Raw genomic sequence first — 18,459 nt, forward strand, 5'->3', positions numbered from 1 at the left:
CTCGGAGGCTTTCTTCCTTTCTTTTCTTTTGTTGTCGTCAGTATCTATGCAGATAATGAACTTGGAGAACCCTGAGCCTCAATCACCTGGGTTTAAGCTGCCATTAGAGGTTTGAATAAGAATAAATCTGCAATGTAGGAAAACATAACAGCTTACAGTAAATAAGAAGATAACCAGGTCAGTTTTTAAGTGCTTTAATTTAAAGCAGTTCACTCTGTGTGTGCTGATGTCTTGGCTCACATTAGGAGACATGACCCCTTTGTTTGCCTTCAGCGGCCACAAACCTCATCCGGACTTCCGCAGTTAAGGGATAATGTTCCATAAGTGCTAATTCAGAAGCTCTGTGTACCAGATGGAGCAAACTCGATGGGCCTTCAGGAAGAAAGTGAACTCCACTGTTCAGTGGGATCTTAGACTCCTGCTTTGGCCTTTAACTTTGCTTTTAGTGCAGGACGTTGTGCTCTTTGAGTTGTGAGACTGAACACATAACATTGATTAAGCAGCTTCTAAGAATACAGTTTGTAGCTGACTAACCTGTGAAATATTAAACCGAACTGTTTGCCTCGATCTTCAGCCCTTATGTAATATACACATGATATGGTGTGGTTACACACACACACACACACACATACACCAGTCTACAACACTATGCTTAAACAATTTTTTTGTTTGTCTGTGATCTCAGCCTTGCTCTCCGCTTCTGTTTACCCCACAGCAAGCTTCAGTTTCACCAATAAATCAGCTTAAAGCTGCTCCAATCTACCTGCTTTGGCTGCTTTTGTCTGCTTCATCACTGTCAAGTTATCTCAGCTGCACAGCTAGGATGCAGTGTAAAGCATAAATAATAACAAAATGTAAGATGTTAATAAAATGACATGAAACTTTGACACTGACATTGTTTTTGAATTCTGGTGTGTTACATCATCTCTTCCTTTAACAACACCCTGTAAGCATTTCAGAGCTGAGGAGAACAAATGAGGTAGTTCTTTATAATGCAGTGTTTTCCGTGGCTGACAGGTCCGGATGATAACAATGCACATAGACTGCTGCTTTTATAACACTTGCAGAATGTGGTTTTGAAACCACAGCATCTTCTTCTTCCTCTTCTATATTTTTTGCTGTCTCCATCTTAAATTGTTTTCTTTTATTCAAAATTGAAATAAATATATTACAAAATAATTAATAAACAGTTGTATCACATGGGAATTCAATACAAATGTCAAATATTTTTAAAAAGCATTAAAAATGCATTGTGCTTTATTAGTTTCCACCATAATGACCCAAAACGACTGGTAAACACTGATGTGTTATGGTTAAATCACACGCGTCACATTATGTTGCAGCCACTGTGTGCTAATTACTAATAAAACATCTCCACCACAGTATACACCGACACAAAGAAGAATCAAATGTCACGGTGACAAGCTTTGTAGCTTTCCTGCCGAGCAGAATCGAGTCGAGCATCTGCAGCAGACACTTTGCCCCAGCTTTTACGATTGAACGCGCACATGCTGCATCAGCACAATCAGGATAGTGTAAAACCCACACTGCTGGATGTGTAGTTGCTTAATAATGAGTAAATTGTTTTTCTTATCCAGAATCAGAGGAAAACTAATAACAGTGAGTATAAAATTATGATTATACACATTTATTTATTTATTTAAAAATGATCATATTTATGTTGGCATTTACAAAACTGGCTGGGCCTCCTCTGGTGTTAGGCCAAAGCCACATCCTGCTACTGAAGTTGAGTTCCAGGTGAGTGTTATCGAGGCTGGATCTGTGGGTTCACAGCTGATGCACAAATGAGAGAGCGTTAACTTGAAAACATGGAAAACACCGATTTAACAACGAGTGCTATTTTCAGCCACACGGTGCAAATCCAAACCTTTCACCCTTCAACACCTGCCTACACATCTTTAGAAAAAACACCGAGTGAATGTCACCGGTTTCCACTATTACCCTAATTACAGAAAACAGCTTCTGACAAAATGCTGAAGGAAAAAAACAAAAAACACGAGAAGTGAGTAACGAGTTACGTGTCTACAGCTCTTTTATTCCTCAGCGTCTGATCAACAGCTCAGACTCTGAAACCTGAAAGGGAAGTGGGAAGGAGGTTATGTTAAAGCAGACTGTCTGCAGATGGAGCTTCAAGTCGCATCCGTTTTTGTTTTTTTTGTAAACACCCACTGGCAGCGTAACACTGCAGCAGATTATTATCTGTTACTGATCTTTTCAGTATTTTAGGACTTCAGGTTTCCTGTTACAGGTTATGACAGGTACAAAAACCGCCGCAGTTGCTCAATAACAAATTTTTTGTACTGTGCCTGAATTCATCCACACTGGTGAACAAGACGGAAGATTGTATTTTTTATTTTTTTTATTTCTTTTGTAAAGGCCATATGAAACTGTGGTGAAGGGTGCTCTCGGGTCCTTGGCTCTAACTTGTTTTTCTTCGAGCAGTCTCAGTTTCCATCTCATGCTCACCTCAAAAAGCTTGTTTTCCACACCTCGCTGGACTTCTTGAAAGCGGTCTGCCTGTAAACACACACACAACAGCTTCCACGAGCATACATTTACATTTAACCCACAATCACTTAAACCCAAATTCACACTTGCAGGCTTTGGTTGCTCTTCCGTGCTTCAGAGGCAGACTCGTTTTGTGACCACAGTCATGCTACACAACTACATCCAACTTATAGCGCTTGCACAATAGTGCCAGATGAGATGGGGGTTTTTTTTTCTTAGGTTATTGTTGACTCATATGGCTCATCTCATCCCTGTGCTTAAGTAAAACTTGTCTTGACTTATTTTGTTTAAAGTGCCACTTGAGTTACAGTGTTTGAAAATCCGCTGCTTGCTTAAGAGAACACATGCACTGGCTTGACTCGATGCTGGCAATAAATTATCATGCTGAATTTTACAAATGGCTGTTTTTTTCTTTATTTGGTTTGAGGTTAACTTTAATTTTCTAGGATTTAATACTCTGAATACTGATTTATCCTCAAATAATAAATGAATAGTGGGAGAGGCATTAAAATAAGAAAAAAGTAGGAAGAAAACACGTTTGATTTGATTTGGGATGTCAGTGACTGAAGACGGGTTTAAATTCAAGCCATGGGACAGTTGTAAAATAGTTCTGAAATTATTCAAACCTGTATGGAGAGTTGAGCGCTGTGAAGGCAATTTTAGAGATTTTAAAGATTTACCTAAGGATGATGTAGTTAACGTCTAGTAATTTCTTCAGGTACCCACGTTATCCTGCATTCTTATACCACTTCATTGCACACTGCAAGTCTGAGCATAAACTGAGCTCCGTTTTGCATTAGACCGTGATACCTGCAGTGGTGTGAAAAAATGTTTGCCCACTTCCCGATTTCCTTTTTTTTTGTATGTTTATCACACTTAAATATTTCAGTTTGTTAACACAAGTAAACACAAAGTGCACTTTCTAAAGGAAGGTGTTTATTATTAAGAGGGGAAAAAATCCAAACTTACATGGCTTGGAAAGATGAGTTCAATTTCTCTAGCCACACCCAGGCCTGATTACTGCCACACCTGTTCTCAGTCAAGAAATCACTTAACTAGGACCTGCCTTACAAAGTAGAGAAGACCAAAAGATCCTCAAAATCCAGACGTCATGCCGCGATCCAAGGAAATTCAGGAACAAATGAGAAACAAAGTAACTGAGATCTCTCAGTCTGGAATAGGTTATAAAGCCATTTCTAAAGCTGTGGGACTCCAGTGAACCACAGTGAGAGCCATTATCCACAAATGGCAAAAACATGGAACAGTGAAGAAGCTTCCCCGGCAGACCAAAATGACCCCAAGAGTGCAGCAACGACTCATCCAAGATATCTCGACACATCCCAGACCAACATTCAAAGAACTGCAGGCCTCACTTGTCTCGGTTAAGGTCAGTGTTCATGAATCCACGAAAAGAGAGACACTGGGGGAAAATGGCCTGGATGACAGATTTCCAAGACTAAACCAGTGCTGAGCAAAAGGAACATAAAGGCTCATCTCAGTTTTGTCAGAAAACATTTTTATAATTTCCAGAACTTTTGGAAAAATACTCTGACGACACAAAGGTTTTTGGAAGGTGTGTTTCCCATTACATCTGGCGTAAAAGTAAAACAGCATTTTCAAAAAGGAACATCATCAACATTATACTGATGGTAAAATACGGTGGTGGTAGTGTGATGAGCTGGGGCTATTTTTCTGCCTCAGGACCTGGAAAACCATGAATTCTGCCGTCTAACAGAAAATCCTGGAGGAGAATGTCCAGCATCTGTTGATGACCTCAAATTAAAGCGCACTTAGCTTCTGCAGCAGGACAATGATCCAAAACACATGAAAAAGTCCCTGGATGGCTTACAAAACTAAATGAAGACTTGAGATGCTGTGGCAACACCACAGCATCTCAAGTGGAAACCCTCCACTGTGGCTGAGTGGGGCAAAATTCCTCCACAGAGCTGTAAAAGGCTCATTGCCAGTTATCACAAATGCTTGATTAAAGTTGTTGCTGTTAAGGCTGGAACAACCAGTTATTAGGTTAGGAGAGTGCAATGACTTATTCACACTGGGCCATGTAGGTTTGGGTCCCCCCCCCCCCCCCCCCCCCCCCCACACACACACACACACACCACCCTTAATAATAAACACTTTCATTTAGAAGCTGCTTTGTGTTTACTCGCATTATCTTTTTCTAATATGTAAATGTGTTTGATGATCTGAAAAGTATGACAAACACCCCCCAAAAAAGTAAATCAAGAAGGGGGCAAAGACTTCTTCACACCACTGCACAGTAAGATACTGTAATATGTGTAAACAGTAAATTACTGTAAATGCCAAAGGAGTGTGGGAAAGTACCTGCTCACTACTGTAATTCCATTCACCGTGGTAACCTGGCTGAGAAAAAATGGCCAATGAGAGAGAAGATTTCTTTTAAAATACTAAAAGGTTGGTATAAATTATTATTGCTATTCATTTACTTATATCTGAGACATTTTTAAGTGCCCTGTCCTCTGACTTGTTTTGTTGCCCTCTGCCTTACAGTCCGCGACTGTAAAGTAAGCAGGGAGAAAAAAAGTTTTCATGTGGTATTTTGATTAGATTTTTTTCCTCTCAGGGTTGTGGTCGAGAGGGTTTCACAACATCTGTTTTTTTTTTTTTAATTACTGTAAATGAAAAATACAATATGTTACTGAAAATACTTTTTACAGTAAGTTACTGACATCCAGCTGCCTGTAAGTTAGGAAATTACTTTAACATTTATAGCAACCCTTGGTAATTTTTTAGTTATTTAATTTTTGTAATTTTTAAATTAACAACCATTTAGAAAAATGACATTGATTGTATTATAAATCTTTTACAGTGGAAATGAGCATAAGCTTTAAAAGCTAAAGTGTTACTTCTTTGGCATATGATAGAAACATTTTAAAACTATAACAGTTTTTATGCCTTTAAAGTAATCGTCCTAGCATTGCATTAGTTTGACTAGTTTGAGTAACGAACACGGTCCCGTTGTTAAAATCATGCTAATGTATGAAGACATGTAGACATTGCACACCAACATATCTGGTGCTGTATTAACACGTGGTAACACTGTTGTATTATGCTGTGAGTTTGTACTGCTGTAGTAATCTCAGTGCCACGTCTTACTAAAAATAAATAAAAACTAACTAGATTCATATGGATGGCAGATAGTTTATTAAGATGAAAATACACAGTATTTTACAAGACATTCGTGTCTTCATTTACACTAACTGTTTTCTGGCTTATTTCCCTCTTCAGATACTGGAAAAATCAACACATGTACACAAACACATACAAATTCAATTCATTCAGTCCACCCCACCCCAAGTGAATGTCCCACCCACCCTGCCTCACGCTGCAGCGACTGTACCCCCCAAAGACATCACATATTGCATTAAATTATATATTTTTAAAAAAGTTTAGTAAAAAAAGCAACGTTTTTGATAAACTGACAACAAAGATTAACATATTTACAGTTGCAAACAAAAAAAAAAACTCTCCGCCTCCGTCTGGGTACATCCCAACATACCACTGACAAGCCTCAATGTTGACAATCCTCTTATAAAGATTACAAATAATCTACAGAGCAAGTGTTTTTGTGTTGCACCATTTTACCTCACTGTTGCTCTTTAACAGACACCCACACAGGGCATGAAGCGTGAGAACAGACCGAGCTTACACCACAGTGATGCCGAGAGTTCACGGAGTTTGGCGTCGGCTCTGTAAACTCTTCAGCGCCTGATTGTGCCGCGCATATCCTCATAAACGTCGTTGACCGGGACTTGTCTTTTTTTCACTGTGCTGCGCAAAGGCTTGGTCTGGGAGGAAAAAGACAATGCCGACTGTTATTTGCAGGTCACGTTAAGCGATTTGATTATTATTCGCTGAATTTTGTGGAGCTTGTTGTTGCTGAGATTTCAGTCTCTCTTCATCTTTGTAACAATACAATTTCTAAAGAGTTTTATGATTATACGACTCATGATGTTTTAACATTTACAGGTCACACACACACACAGATGCTGTCACATCAAAGCACATACCTTGATGATGATCCATACGAGGAAGACCGTGAGGACGACAATGAGCACAGCAGCACAGATGACCACAGAGACCAGGACCAGGTCACCCTGGGACTGCCCAATGCACCCATGATGATCCGCTTTAGAAAGCGGATCATCTGCTGCTGATCCGCTTTCTAAAAATTATATTCAACGATTATTAAATTGTTTTGACTGTAAAGTTGTAAATTTTTCTGTTTCATTAGGAATTTTCCCTCCATCTGTATATTTTCTGTTCTGACATCACAAATTAAAAAAAATAAATAAATAATTCAGAGAAATCACATTTAGAGCCACACAAAAGCAGAAACGCTCCATTTCTGTAACACCAGTCTGTTTAAAAATGAAATGAAACACTTTCTGCCTCTAATATAAATAACAATAAATATAAACAGTCTGATATTGATTAATGGATCACATGAGTGACTAATTCTACATCTTCCTCTACAATACTTTGGTGTATTTTGTTGTAAAGCACATGTTGAACTCTTACATGGTTTTTGTATAACATAAATGTCCGGTGGAAAACTTTCAGCTCAGTAAGTTTTGCAGAAGCATAAATAAACTGTTCAGACTCACCTGTCACCACCAGCAGCACAGACCCATTGCCTCTTGAGGTTTTGAGCTCATAGTTCTTGCCACTCATTTTGTACACGCACCAGTACGGTCCTGTATCATCCAGGGTCAGGTTTTTGATGAGAATATCCACATTGGGGACTTGCCCATGAAACTGAAGTCTGTCAGTAAATTTTTGATTAATAGTAGATTTTTGTAAATCTGTCAAATAAAAAATGTCCTCCTCCTCATTGAGGCCTCTCTTCAAATACAGCATCTCCTGATTAGAAGCACTTCTGCACTGGATGGTGACTTGCTGTCCAACTTTTCTCCGTATCACTGCATAACCATCTGCATAAAAAAAGACAATACTTACAATCATATCTCACAATACAGTTTGATCAACATGAATGAACTCTTCCTCCTTACATCATTTACTGTAACACACCTGTCTCAGCCTCACCTGCAGCAGTCCTAGCTGTGCCATAGAGACAAAGGATGAGAATGAAGAGGCAGACAGCAGACATGATGACAGTGAGTGTCACTCCAGGTTGAGTTGAAGTCTAACTATTCAACAGGAAATGTGTGCATGTTTTTACCCACACCGCCTGACACACTTCTTGAAAGCAACACGTGACGTAGTGGTAACAGTGAGTGACAATGAAAATATAAGCACCGTGCATTCATTATCACTGGCAGAGCATTAAAGCCACCTTTAACCAATTTAGCATTTTAAACTTCTCTGGTTTTCAGGCAGGGTATTGTCACAGCCTCATATGTTTTGGGAGCTTGCAGTTGCTCAAAGGGGGGAAAGATGCAACAGGACAAAGACACCTGACAAACAAATACATTAATATGCTTTTCTGCAAAAATAAAGAGCTTTTATTTAATGATAAAATTCCTCAGCTCCTCAGGTCACTACAAATGTGTGTGATCTGAATGAAAATGAGACTGTTATTCATCAAACATTTCTTAAGTATTGTCTCTGGGTGATATAGACTATGTATGTTTATGCAGTGTGCACAAATCATGTCAAAGTAGGCCAGGAGATTGTCAACAGAGGCTGGAGGGCCATTTTTAGAACACTTAGAACGCCCCCCAGCAGTAGAAAAACAGATATTTGGTGTTAACCACAGACTACTGCAGACTGATGGTTATCGTGCGAAGTTTTCACAGCCCTCTGAGTATTTAGCAGAAACTAAGCTCACTGCATAATTCAGCAGCTCATCAAGCCACCTTTTAAAACACTAACTTGAATTAATTGTTTCCTGTATGACTTTATCAGTATTGGACATTGTTGTGGAGAGATTTTGGCCCACTGTTTTTTGTCAGAGGTTTGTAAACATTTGTTTATGTACGGCAGTCTGAATTTCCCACTAAGCATTTTGATAAGCTTGAGGTCTGAACTTTTACTGGCTCATTCCAGAAGCACTGTTTTCTTTTTAAGTCATTCTGTTATACATTCTTCCTACTGCATGATATCATTTCAGACGAGCTTTAACAGTCAGACACATGGCCTCACATTTGACTCTAGAATACTTTAGTATACAGAAGAGTTCATGGTCGACTCAGAACAACCAAACCCAAGTCATCACCCCTTCAACAACATGCTTTGTTAAAGATGCAACTTTGCAAACCTGAGCCATGCTGTCACGTTCATTTTACATAGAAGAGACCCTGGCAACCATTTAACACAGGTCATGCTACTTTTTCTAACTGTTAGTGCTTGCTTTCTTTGCAGTTTCTCTGAGCATTGCACAGTCTGACCTTGGGGTGAATTCATTGGGAAATCCACTCCAGGAAAAACAATTAATGTGTGCTTCAGATTTCACTAGTGCTTGCCTGGTGGAAGCATCCTCTTCCATCAGTCTGTCATAAACTCCCTGCCTGCTTGCAATCAGCCTTTACTTTACTACCATCTTGTGGCTGCAGTTGGCTATAGTCACAGGAAGCAGGCTTGTCTTTGACCCTACTGAGATCCACAGGGCGTCCCGTCAACAAAGGCTTAAGCTTTTCAAGCTGAGATGCAAGCAGGTTTTTTTTCTGCTTGCTTTGCACGTGCACATTGTGGATCAACCTCTGGTCCTTGATGGGAGACAAGTAGCTGCTGGCTCTGACCTCACAGCTATAGACTAAAGGGGAGTGTCACAGTTAGTGCAAAAGACTCAAAAGCTCTACAAGACTTTAATTAAGACTTCTGTATTTACAACAAGTAAGAATTTATTGCTAATATTACATAATAATATTATCAAAATATTACCAAAGCTGCTATCCAAACAGTGGTTTTCAAGTCTTTTTCTTTTTGCCAGTTTAAGGCCGATTACCACAGGGTGGTATGACAGGTAAGATTGACTGTTCTCACGGGTTGCTGGCACATGTTCACTGAGGTTACTTTCATGGGCGTATTCCCAGATGTATTTACTGGGAATGCTTTTCTTCTGCTACTCAGGCTCCAGGTACAGACAAAGTCTCTCCAAATCCACATGTGATTATGTCTTCGTGAGTGCAAAAGCAAGAACAAGTGATTAAAATGAGTCTGAAAGCTGAACTTTTACAAGATATGGAGACAACCCTGTTAAAACCTCTGCAAAAGCTTCCACCCAGATAGAAATCCACAAATGTTTCTTTTGTTTAATAAGCAGGGAGATTTGAGAACTGCACACATTCATATCCACGGATGAATTCATGGGTATCATAAAGAATGCGTTAATGGTAAAAACGCCACTGCAAATATTTTTGTCCCTCAAGTCTGCTTTGGTCAGGTTTCCCCTGCGTCTTTGTTTGAATTCCTGATAAACATAAAACAAATAAACGATTTTAAACAAAAATAACAAGAATTTCATGTTTTATTAGAAAAAGCAAGCAACTTTAAAAGACAGGGTGCCTGACTCTAAAAGAAAAAAGAAATACATCTAAACAATGAAACAGATTTGTGAACAACACAGGGTCAGATACATAATTAAATCAAATGTCCATCTGAACAGGAATGTCTTTGGCTGTTTTGTGTTTTTTTAAAGTTACCTCTAAATCATAAAAACCAAGCTAAGTTTTTCTTTTCTTTTCTTTTCTTTTCTTTTCTTTTCTTTTCTTTTTTGAGCCACTACCCCAAAAGGCCCGATCTCGATCTGTCCTAAAATGAGTCCTTGTGTTTCCTTACTGAACTTATGCATAAACTTTATGTCTTCAGTATGTATCTACAATGTAGAAAGTAGTAAAATAAAGAAAATACATTGAATGAGAAAGTGTATCTAAAGTTGGTTTGGTTTCTGGATTATTTAAGATCTCAGACGTTTTCAGCGCATCATGACACTAGTGGTGCACATAGGGACTGACACAACCAAGTGGTTTCTTGAGTAATGATTTCAACATGTGGCAAACCCCTGACTTTCTCTGTCTATGTGGGGTTTGGATCACATAATTATTGTCACTGGTTTTCGTTTCTACTAGACATGGACCAGCGAACTTGGCTTGCAAGCTGAATCCTACCATAGATAACAACACCAACACTTTCTCTCCAGGCTGGACACTTTTTTTTGTTTTCATCATAATGAGCCTTTATCTTAGTCTGTGCATGCGTCATATTTTCCTGTGCTAACTGACATGCAAAGTGGAGTCTCTCGCGAAGACTGCTAACCTAATCGAGAACATTATGTTGAATTTCAGAAGTTTCTGACAACCATTTCTCCTTAAGGAGCCAAAGGAGGCATCAGACCACATAACCAAACACTAGATCTGACGGACTGAACCACAAGGATTCTTGAGTGGCTTCCCTAATGTCACACATCAATAATGGCACACCCTCATCCCACTGTCTGCCATACTGCAGGCAGCACTTGCGCAGCATAGTTTTCAGGGTTTGGTGAAATCTTTCCAGGACACCCTGACTCCCCGGGTGGTACGGACTGGCTTTTTCATGTTTAACCTGTAGCTCATCTATAACTTGCGCAAACACTTTTGACTTAAAGTTATTCCTTGGTCAGATTTTTGGGAGCCCAAAGGTAGAAAACAACTTAATCAGGTCCTTTATAACAGTTTTGGCTTGTAGTGTACATAATGGGACAGCTTTTGGGAATCTTTTCACTGAGCACATAGCCATAAATGTTTCAGCAAAATCAACAACATCATCAAATTTACACGATTGCTCAAGAGTAACCACACAAATAGGGAACACACTTGACACAGGGAAAACTCTCCCACCAGCCGAGTCATTTCCCAGAAAAAATGAGACAACTTTAATCAGTAACAATAACGATGACCTTCACCCTATTGCTACGGGTGAATCTCATACCAATACGTCTGAGTTACAAGCAGTTTTATCCAACAATGGCAGGACAGTGTGCAACATAAATGACTGATGCGCACCTGTCAGACCTGTTGAATAGAGAAATCACTTAAACAAAAGCTGTCTGACAAAGTGAGATAGGCTCAAAGATTGAAAAAATCAACACATCATGCCACAATCTAAAGAAACAAATGAGACACAAAGAGACTGAAGTCTATCAGTCTGGAACGGGTTCCAAAGCCATTTCTAAGGTTCTGGACTCCAGAGAACTACGGTGAGAGCCATTATGCACAAATGGGAAAGACCTGGAACAGCAGTGCATCGTCCCAGGAGTGGTCAACCTACTAAAATTATTCCTCACTGGGCTCAGTTAGGTCAGAGTTCACAATTCAACAATAAACAAAATGGCATCTATGGGAGGGTTTCAAGGAGAAAATCACAGCTGAGAAAAAACATCAAAGGTTCGTCTCATATTTGCCAAAAAAAACCATCTTGTTGATCCTCAAGACTTTGGGATATTCTGTGGACTGACGAGACAAAAACTGGGCTATCTGAAAGTTTTGCATCTTGTTACATCTGGTGTAAAATTAACAGCATTTCATCAAAGGAACATCTTCCCACCAGTCAAACATGGTGGTGGTAGTGTGATGGTCTGAGGCTGCTTTGCTGCTTCAGGATCTCAGTAAGTTGCTGTAATTGATGAAACCATGAATTCTGCTCTCTGCCTGAAAATCCTGAAAGATTATTTCTGGCCATCAGTTTTAAAAAGAACAAAACAAAAAGGTTTTGGAATGGCTTAATCAAAATCTGGACTTAAATTAGATTAAGAAGTTTTGGCATGATCTTAACAGGACCTTCATAACCAAAAATCATTTCAACGTGGCTGAATTAAAACAATTCCTGCACAGTACGATTACTGTCACATATTTCAGGTTGGTTTGGATAGATTTTTCCTTTAATTAAATAGCTCAACATTGAAAAATTGTATTAAGTGTTTGTCTTTGTCTATTACTAAAATTTATTTGAGGATCTTAAATAACATAAGTGTGAGAAATATGCACAAACCTAAGAAACCAGGAAGTGGGCATACATTTTCACAGTATTGCAGACCACAAAAAACCAAAAAAAAACCCAGAGGTGCTCATTCTTTTTAACGCTGGTCTGTTTAATGCTTGTAGACTTGCTGAAATGAAACTCATTAGATAAAACACAGTGACTTCCTCTACAATACTTATATTTTCTTGTAAGCCCCTGTGTTGAAATCCTACTTGGTTTTTGGACAAAGAAAATGTCTGGGGGAATATGTTCAGCTCAAAAGGTCTCTCTAGAAGAATAAATGAACGAATGAGGCTCCCCTGTCACCACGAGGAGCACAGACCCTGAGCTTCTTGTGGTTTTAACTGCATAGTTCCTGTCAGTTATTCTGTACACACACCAGCACGGTCCTGTATCTTTTAGGGTCAAGTTTTTGATAGGGAATTTCCCATGAAGCTGAAGTCTTTCAGTAAATTTTTGGTTAATTGCAGATTTTTGTGTAAATCAGTGAAAAAAATGTCCTCCTCCTAATTGAAGCCTCTCTGTGAAGGTCTGCGCTGGCAGACCGTGTGGAGAGATGAGGAGGCAGCACGGTGGCACGGTGGTTAGCACTGTTGCCGCACAGCAAGAAGGTCCTGAGTTCAATTCCTTTCTGTGTGGAGTTTGCATGTTCTCCCCATGTTTGCGTGGGTTCCCTCCGAGTACTCCGGCTTCCTCCCACCGTCCAAAGACATGCGACTTGTGGGGATAGGTTAATTGGATAATCCAAATTACCACTAGGTGTGAATGTGAGTGTGAATGGTTGTCTGTCCCTGTGTGTTGCCCCTGCGATAGACTGGCGACCTGTCCAGGGTGTACCCCGCCTCTCGCCCTATGACAGCTGGGATAGGCTCCAGCGCCCCCCGCGACCCTGAAAAGGATAAGCGGAAGCGAATGGATGGATGGATGGATGGATGGATGGATGGATGGAGGCGAGCCCTTTATTTGTGGCTGGGGAAAAGGTACAAAACAAAAGGCAGATGGAAAAATGTGGATTCATTGTAACTTTCTGTCAAGTTGTCACACCGTTCTGATGGCAAAGAAGGAGGATGGAGGAGCTACTCATTACTGAGTTCAGATCATTATAATACAAAGAGGCATGGAACTCAAAATGCTGGGTCAACATGAACTAGAACCACGACACTTGTCCAACATTTCTCTGTACCACTCCTTCCACATCTCCATAAAAAAGAGACAGTGCTCACAGTCATCATCCTTTACTGTAACACACCTGTCTCAGCCTCACCTGCAGCAGTCCTAGCTGTGCCATAGAGACAAAGGATGAGAATGAAGAGGCAGACAGCAGACATGCTGACAGTGAGTGTCACTCAAGTCTAACTCTTTGCGTGATTTTACCCACACCGCCTGACACAGTTCTAAGAATAGTTTTACATAATAGCGTTTGTGGGTACGTTTACTGTTGACTATGTAAAGTCCACAGAAAATCGAATTCCTCAAAGAAAAACCACTTTTGGTTTCACTGCTTTTTTCACAAAGCACATCACATTGCAAAACCAAACACTGAACTTTTAGCTGTAGTCAAAATATACACAAGTGACAATAAATATCTTTAACTCCGACTTCCAGGTCAGACACTTCAAATTACAAATGTATGTGATCCACATGGACACAGATTATGTCTCATTAAACTTCTAAAATATTATCATTGGGTTATTCGGACTATGTTTAGAAAGTCTACAAATCATGCTGGAAAGATGACAGTAGCTCAGTGTCTGAGTCTCCATTTGGGTCAGGTTTGATTTCTTGGTTTAAAAAAAGCAACCAGATTACATTTTATTCAATTAAATATTTATTTTCCATAAACCACAATTATTCAACTTACATAGTTTCCCCTCATTATTTCCCCCCACTCACAGTTGCTCTGAGCCCAACAGAGGGACCCAGACCACAATCTGAAAACCACTGATTTACAAAATTAATTATCCACAATCATTTTATATGTAAAAAAACAACAACATGAAATTCAAACCGTGAAAGTGACATGAATTTAAACATGTTCATGTCAGTTCAATAATTAAAAAAAGAAAACAATATTTGAGCTTAACTGTGATGGAGTTATATCATCTATTTTCATACAAAGCATTTCTAAATATTCTGCAGCGTCAGTGCCAGTGGTTCTTTTTTTGTACCGCTTTACATTCTAATTCACTGTTACCCACCTTTCTCTGAGACACATACAAGAACCACGGAGTGAAAATAGACTGAGTTACCACAAAGCTTGATCTTCAGCACTCTGGTGCAGAGTTTAAATAGTCTCGTCTTGTTCTTGCTTTGTTGTGCAAGCGGTTGTTCTGGAAGAAAAACATATAGTGAATTGTGGGGCTGTTGTACATTATTATACTATGATTATTAATATAACCACAAATGGTCTGTGCAAGCTCTGTTTGCTGAGGTTCACTCTTTTCCTCTTTTTTGTCATTAGTCTATCTTCCTAAAAGATAATCTCTGACCAGCAAATTGTTATACATTTGGTGGTCAGACATGTTGTAAAATTGGGCAATGCAAAAAAAGAAAAGAAAAGAAAGGAAAATAAATCATTTTTAACTTGAAATTTGTTTCTGGCCTGTTGCTGGTCTAGCTGTACAGTCATTTATTGTAATATATTATTATTCTTTTACAGTGATGTGTGGTTCTACTTCTGTGGTTTTAGACATGCTTATACCTTGATGACGATCCAGATGAGAGCGGCAATGAGGATGACAATCAGCACACCAGCACAGATCACCACATAGACCAGGGGCGTGTCACCCTGTGATTGGTCACACTTAGGCACTGTAGGTAAAGGTCTGTTTTCTAGAAAACATATTTAGATATTGCTTCAGTGTTTTTATTGTGAAGTTGCAATTAAGTCTGTCTGTAAAATATCTGTCCACTTCTATTTTTATGTTCCTACAAATACAGCAAATACATTTTGACAGCACTGCCGGTCACACAAAAGAAGAAGTGCTCAGTTTCTGTAAAACAATGTAAGAACATGTGTGAACTTACTGATTCACTCACTTGGTGGATTTTTGCACATATTGTACTCCTGCACAGCTTTTGAATAAAACAAACAAACAAACAAAAAACACTCAGACTCACCTGTCACCACCAGCAGCACAGACCCATTGCCTCTTGAGGTAATGAGCTCATAGTTCCTGCCACTCATTTTGTACACGCACCAATACGGTCCTGTATCATCCAGGGTCAAGTTTTTGATGAGAATATCCACATCGGGGACTCGCCCATGAAACTGAAGTCTGTCAGTAAATTTTTGATTAAAAGTAGATTTTTGTGAATCTGTCAAATAAAAAATGTCCTCCTCGTCATTGAGGCCTCTCTTCAAATACAGCATTTCCTGATTAGAAGCACTTCTGCACTGGATGGTGACTTGCTGTCCAACATTTCTCCGTATCACTGCATAACCATCTGCATAAAAAAGACACCATACTTACAGTCATATCTCACAATACAGTTTGATCAACATGAATGCACTCTTCCTCCTTACATCATTTACTGTAACACACCTGTCTCAGCCTCACCTGCAGCAGTCCTAGCTGTGCCATAGAGACAAAGGATGAGAATGAAGAGGCAGACAGCAGACATGCTGACAGTCAGTGTCACTGAAGGCTCAGTCAAAGTCTAACTGTGCAGCAGGAAATGTGTGCATGTTTTTACCCACAATGCCTGACATCATTTCTAAAAATACTTTTCATACCCAATAGCGTTTGCGGGTAGATATATTACATATGTTGTCAGTGGCAGGTCATTAAAACAGGACTGAAGATCCGATCGGTTACACTAGAAGTGAAAGTGGATGTTAGGCTGTCTGTGCTTTTCTTTTGTGCTTTTAACTTGTTAATTTTTTAGAGATTTGGGGCATTTTTTAGAGTTTGGAGTAAAGCAAAAGGCCAAAAAATGAGAAACAGTGTCATGTAGCGATAGAAGCACAAAACAGGTTTAATGCCATTCTTTCAGTTTTCACATAAGGAAAGCAGTTCACTGGCTCAACACAGCTCTACCCAAAGAAAGGCATTTGGCAACTCTTGAGTAAAAGTCAGTCTTACCTGCTCTGCCTGGGGCTCCAAAAGAGACACAAAGGAGGGTTATCAGCTGTAACCAAACGGCAGACATGTTGACACTGATAGTTATGTTTCACACAAAATCTAATTCCTTAAAGAAAAACTGCTTTTGGTTTCACTGCACGTGACATTGTGAACCAGACACTAACTGGTTTCGCAAGTAAGCAAAAAACAACCCACCCCCGAATACAAAATCACAAAACAGACCAACTGATGTTTTTTTTCAATGTCTTAAATTGTGTTATATTCAGTTTCTCATACCGCATATGTGACATACATAAACACAGACCGTGTTTCATTAAAGCTCTGAAAAATATCATCATTGAGTTATTTATGGGGTTTTTATTTCTATAAATCATGCTGGAAGGAGTTTAGTGCCCACAAAGGAGCTTGTGCATCGCCCTCTAGTGGCACAAAAAACTAACTTTTTTAAAAACTTTGGCACAAGCAGTAATGCTGAATTAGAAGTATTGCTTTCAAAATCTGAAAGTATTGTGCTAGCAAAGACCTGTTGATTCATCTGCTGTTCACTGAAATGGTCTCAGAGGATGGGTCGTTGTTAAGAAGTCATTTTTAAGAAAGTGAAACAGGGAGAAAAGGGTGACGTATGCCAAATTGCACAACAACTGGATTGAAAATCTGCTTGAACAGGTCTTATGGATTAATGAGTCCAAATTTGAGTGTACTGAGGAGGTCAGGAGAGAGGTGCAACAGTGAGTGTTTTACAGTTATCTGTAAAACACGGTTGAGGTTCTGTCTGGGCTGCATTTCAGCCAATGATGTTAGGGATTGATTGATGCAATCATGAACACATGAGATTTGTTTCATCATGCAGTACCATCTGGAAAGCATCTGATTGGTAATGCCTTTATTTTTTAGTATGGCAATGATCCCAAACCCAGCCAATCCAAAAAAAAAAACAAAAAAAGCATAGCTGAAAAGGACAAAATAAACCTATCAGTAATGGAATGGCCTCCACAGAACCCGAACCTCTACATCACTGAAGCAGTGATCATCTTCACAGAGAACAGACAAAAAAGGCAGCCAACATCTGAAGAAGAGCTTTGAATCTCCTTCAAGTAGCCTGGAGAACTATTCCTGAAGACAACTTACAGAAATGACAAGAAAATATTCCTGAGAGTTCACGCTGTGTTAAAAAATAAAGGTCATCATACAAAATGTTGATTTTCAAACTTGTTAGAATTGTACAGTCTTGCCTGTTTGCCTTATTCATTCTATTTCAGTGTATGTTTGCGCAAGTTTCAATAAATCACTGGACTGATTTCCCATTGTCCTAGCAAAAATAATAAAATTAGTTTTCTATTAGCATTTTAGGTGAAAAGTTGATAAGATCCTTTATTCTGGAGTTATTAGCACCAAATGTATGTTTTACAAATCATTCATTTAAAGAAAAAACAGACAAACATTACTCAGTCATAATTTGAAGACATGCTTGTAGTAGGTTTAATGTTTTTGAAGTTGGTTAAATGTTTATTGTCACACGCAACAACAAAAATGATTTAAAAATAATGTTTTGAACATACTGACTGTCTTTGAAGTAACCGTGTCACGCTCACACTGTCAAACCTTTTTCAAAGGAACAGCAGATTATGTTCACTTTAATTCAGAAAATCGACAATGGCACATTAATTATTTAAAAAGTGCTTTAAAGCCGACGTTTTTAACAAGCAACAAACAAGATCCTGCCGTTAAAATCCCCACAGGGGCCTCAGTGCAAACCACAACCACACTGGGGGAAAAAATGGTTGTGCGTATGGGAGCTCGTCCATAGACCGTTAAATCACAGGGACCGGAGTATGAAGCAGCAAAAAGCGTTAAAAGAAAAAAATCTAACATAGATATTAAAACA

General features: G+C 39.1%; 2 protein-coding genes across 4 annotated transcripts; both read right to left on the minus strand.

Moving 5' to 3' along the window:
- Positions 1-5,857: 5,857 nt before the first annotated feature.
- LOC102785598 (uncharacterized) lies at positions 5,858-7,702 on the minus strand. 2 transcript variants are annotated; one of them, XM_035908033.2, is made up of 4 exons: positions 7,600-7,702; positions 7,176-7,502; positions 6,579-6,733; positions 5,858-6,356 (listed from the first exon to the last, which is right to left on the minus strand). In XM_035908033.2, exons 1-4 carry the CDS (start codon positions 7,676-7,678, stop codon positions 6,270-6,272), a joined length of 648 nt encoding a protein of 215 aa, XP_035763926.2. In that variant the 5' UTR covers positions 7,679-7,702; the 3' UTR covers positions 5,858-6,269. The 2 variants fall into 2 exon arrangements, with proteins under 2 accessions (XP_035763926.2, XP_006791616.2); XM_006791553.2 differs by having other exon boundaries at positions 7,615-7,699.
- Positions 7,703-14,359: 6,657 nt separating this feature from the next.
- Positions 14,360-16,689, minus strand: LOC148102947 (uncharacterized). 2 transcript variants are annotated; one of them, XM_087840280.1, is made up of 4 exons: positions 16,575-16,689; positions 15,610-15,936; positions 15,191-15,321; positions 14,360-14,819 (listed from the first exon to the last, which is right to left on the minus strand). In XM_087840280.1, exons 1-4 carry the CDS (start codon positions 16,639-16,641, stop codon positions 14,754-14,756), a joined length of 591 nt encoding a protein of 196 aa, XP_087696406.1. In that variant the 5' UTR covers positions 16,642-16,689; the 3' UTR covers positions 14,360-14,753. The 2 variants fall into 2 exon arrangements, with proteins under 2 accessions (XP_087696406.1, XP_087696407.1); XM_087840281.1 differs by lacking the exon at positions 16,575-16,689 and adding an exon at positions 16,050-16,292.
- Positions 16,690-18,459: the final 1,770 nt, after the last annotated feature.

The sequence above is a fragment of the Neolamprologus brichardi genome, chromosome 4 (genome assembly GCF_056152115.1).
Source record: "Neolamprologus brichardi isolate AB-2024 chromosome 4, ASM5615211v1, whole genome shotgun sequence".
In the NCBI taxonomy this organism is placed as follows: domain Eukaryota; kingdom Metazoa; phylum Chordata; class Actinopteri; order Cichliformes; family Cichlidae; genus Neolamprologus; species Neolamprologus brichardi.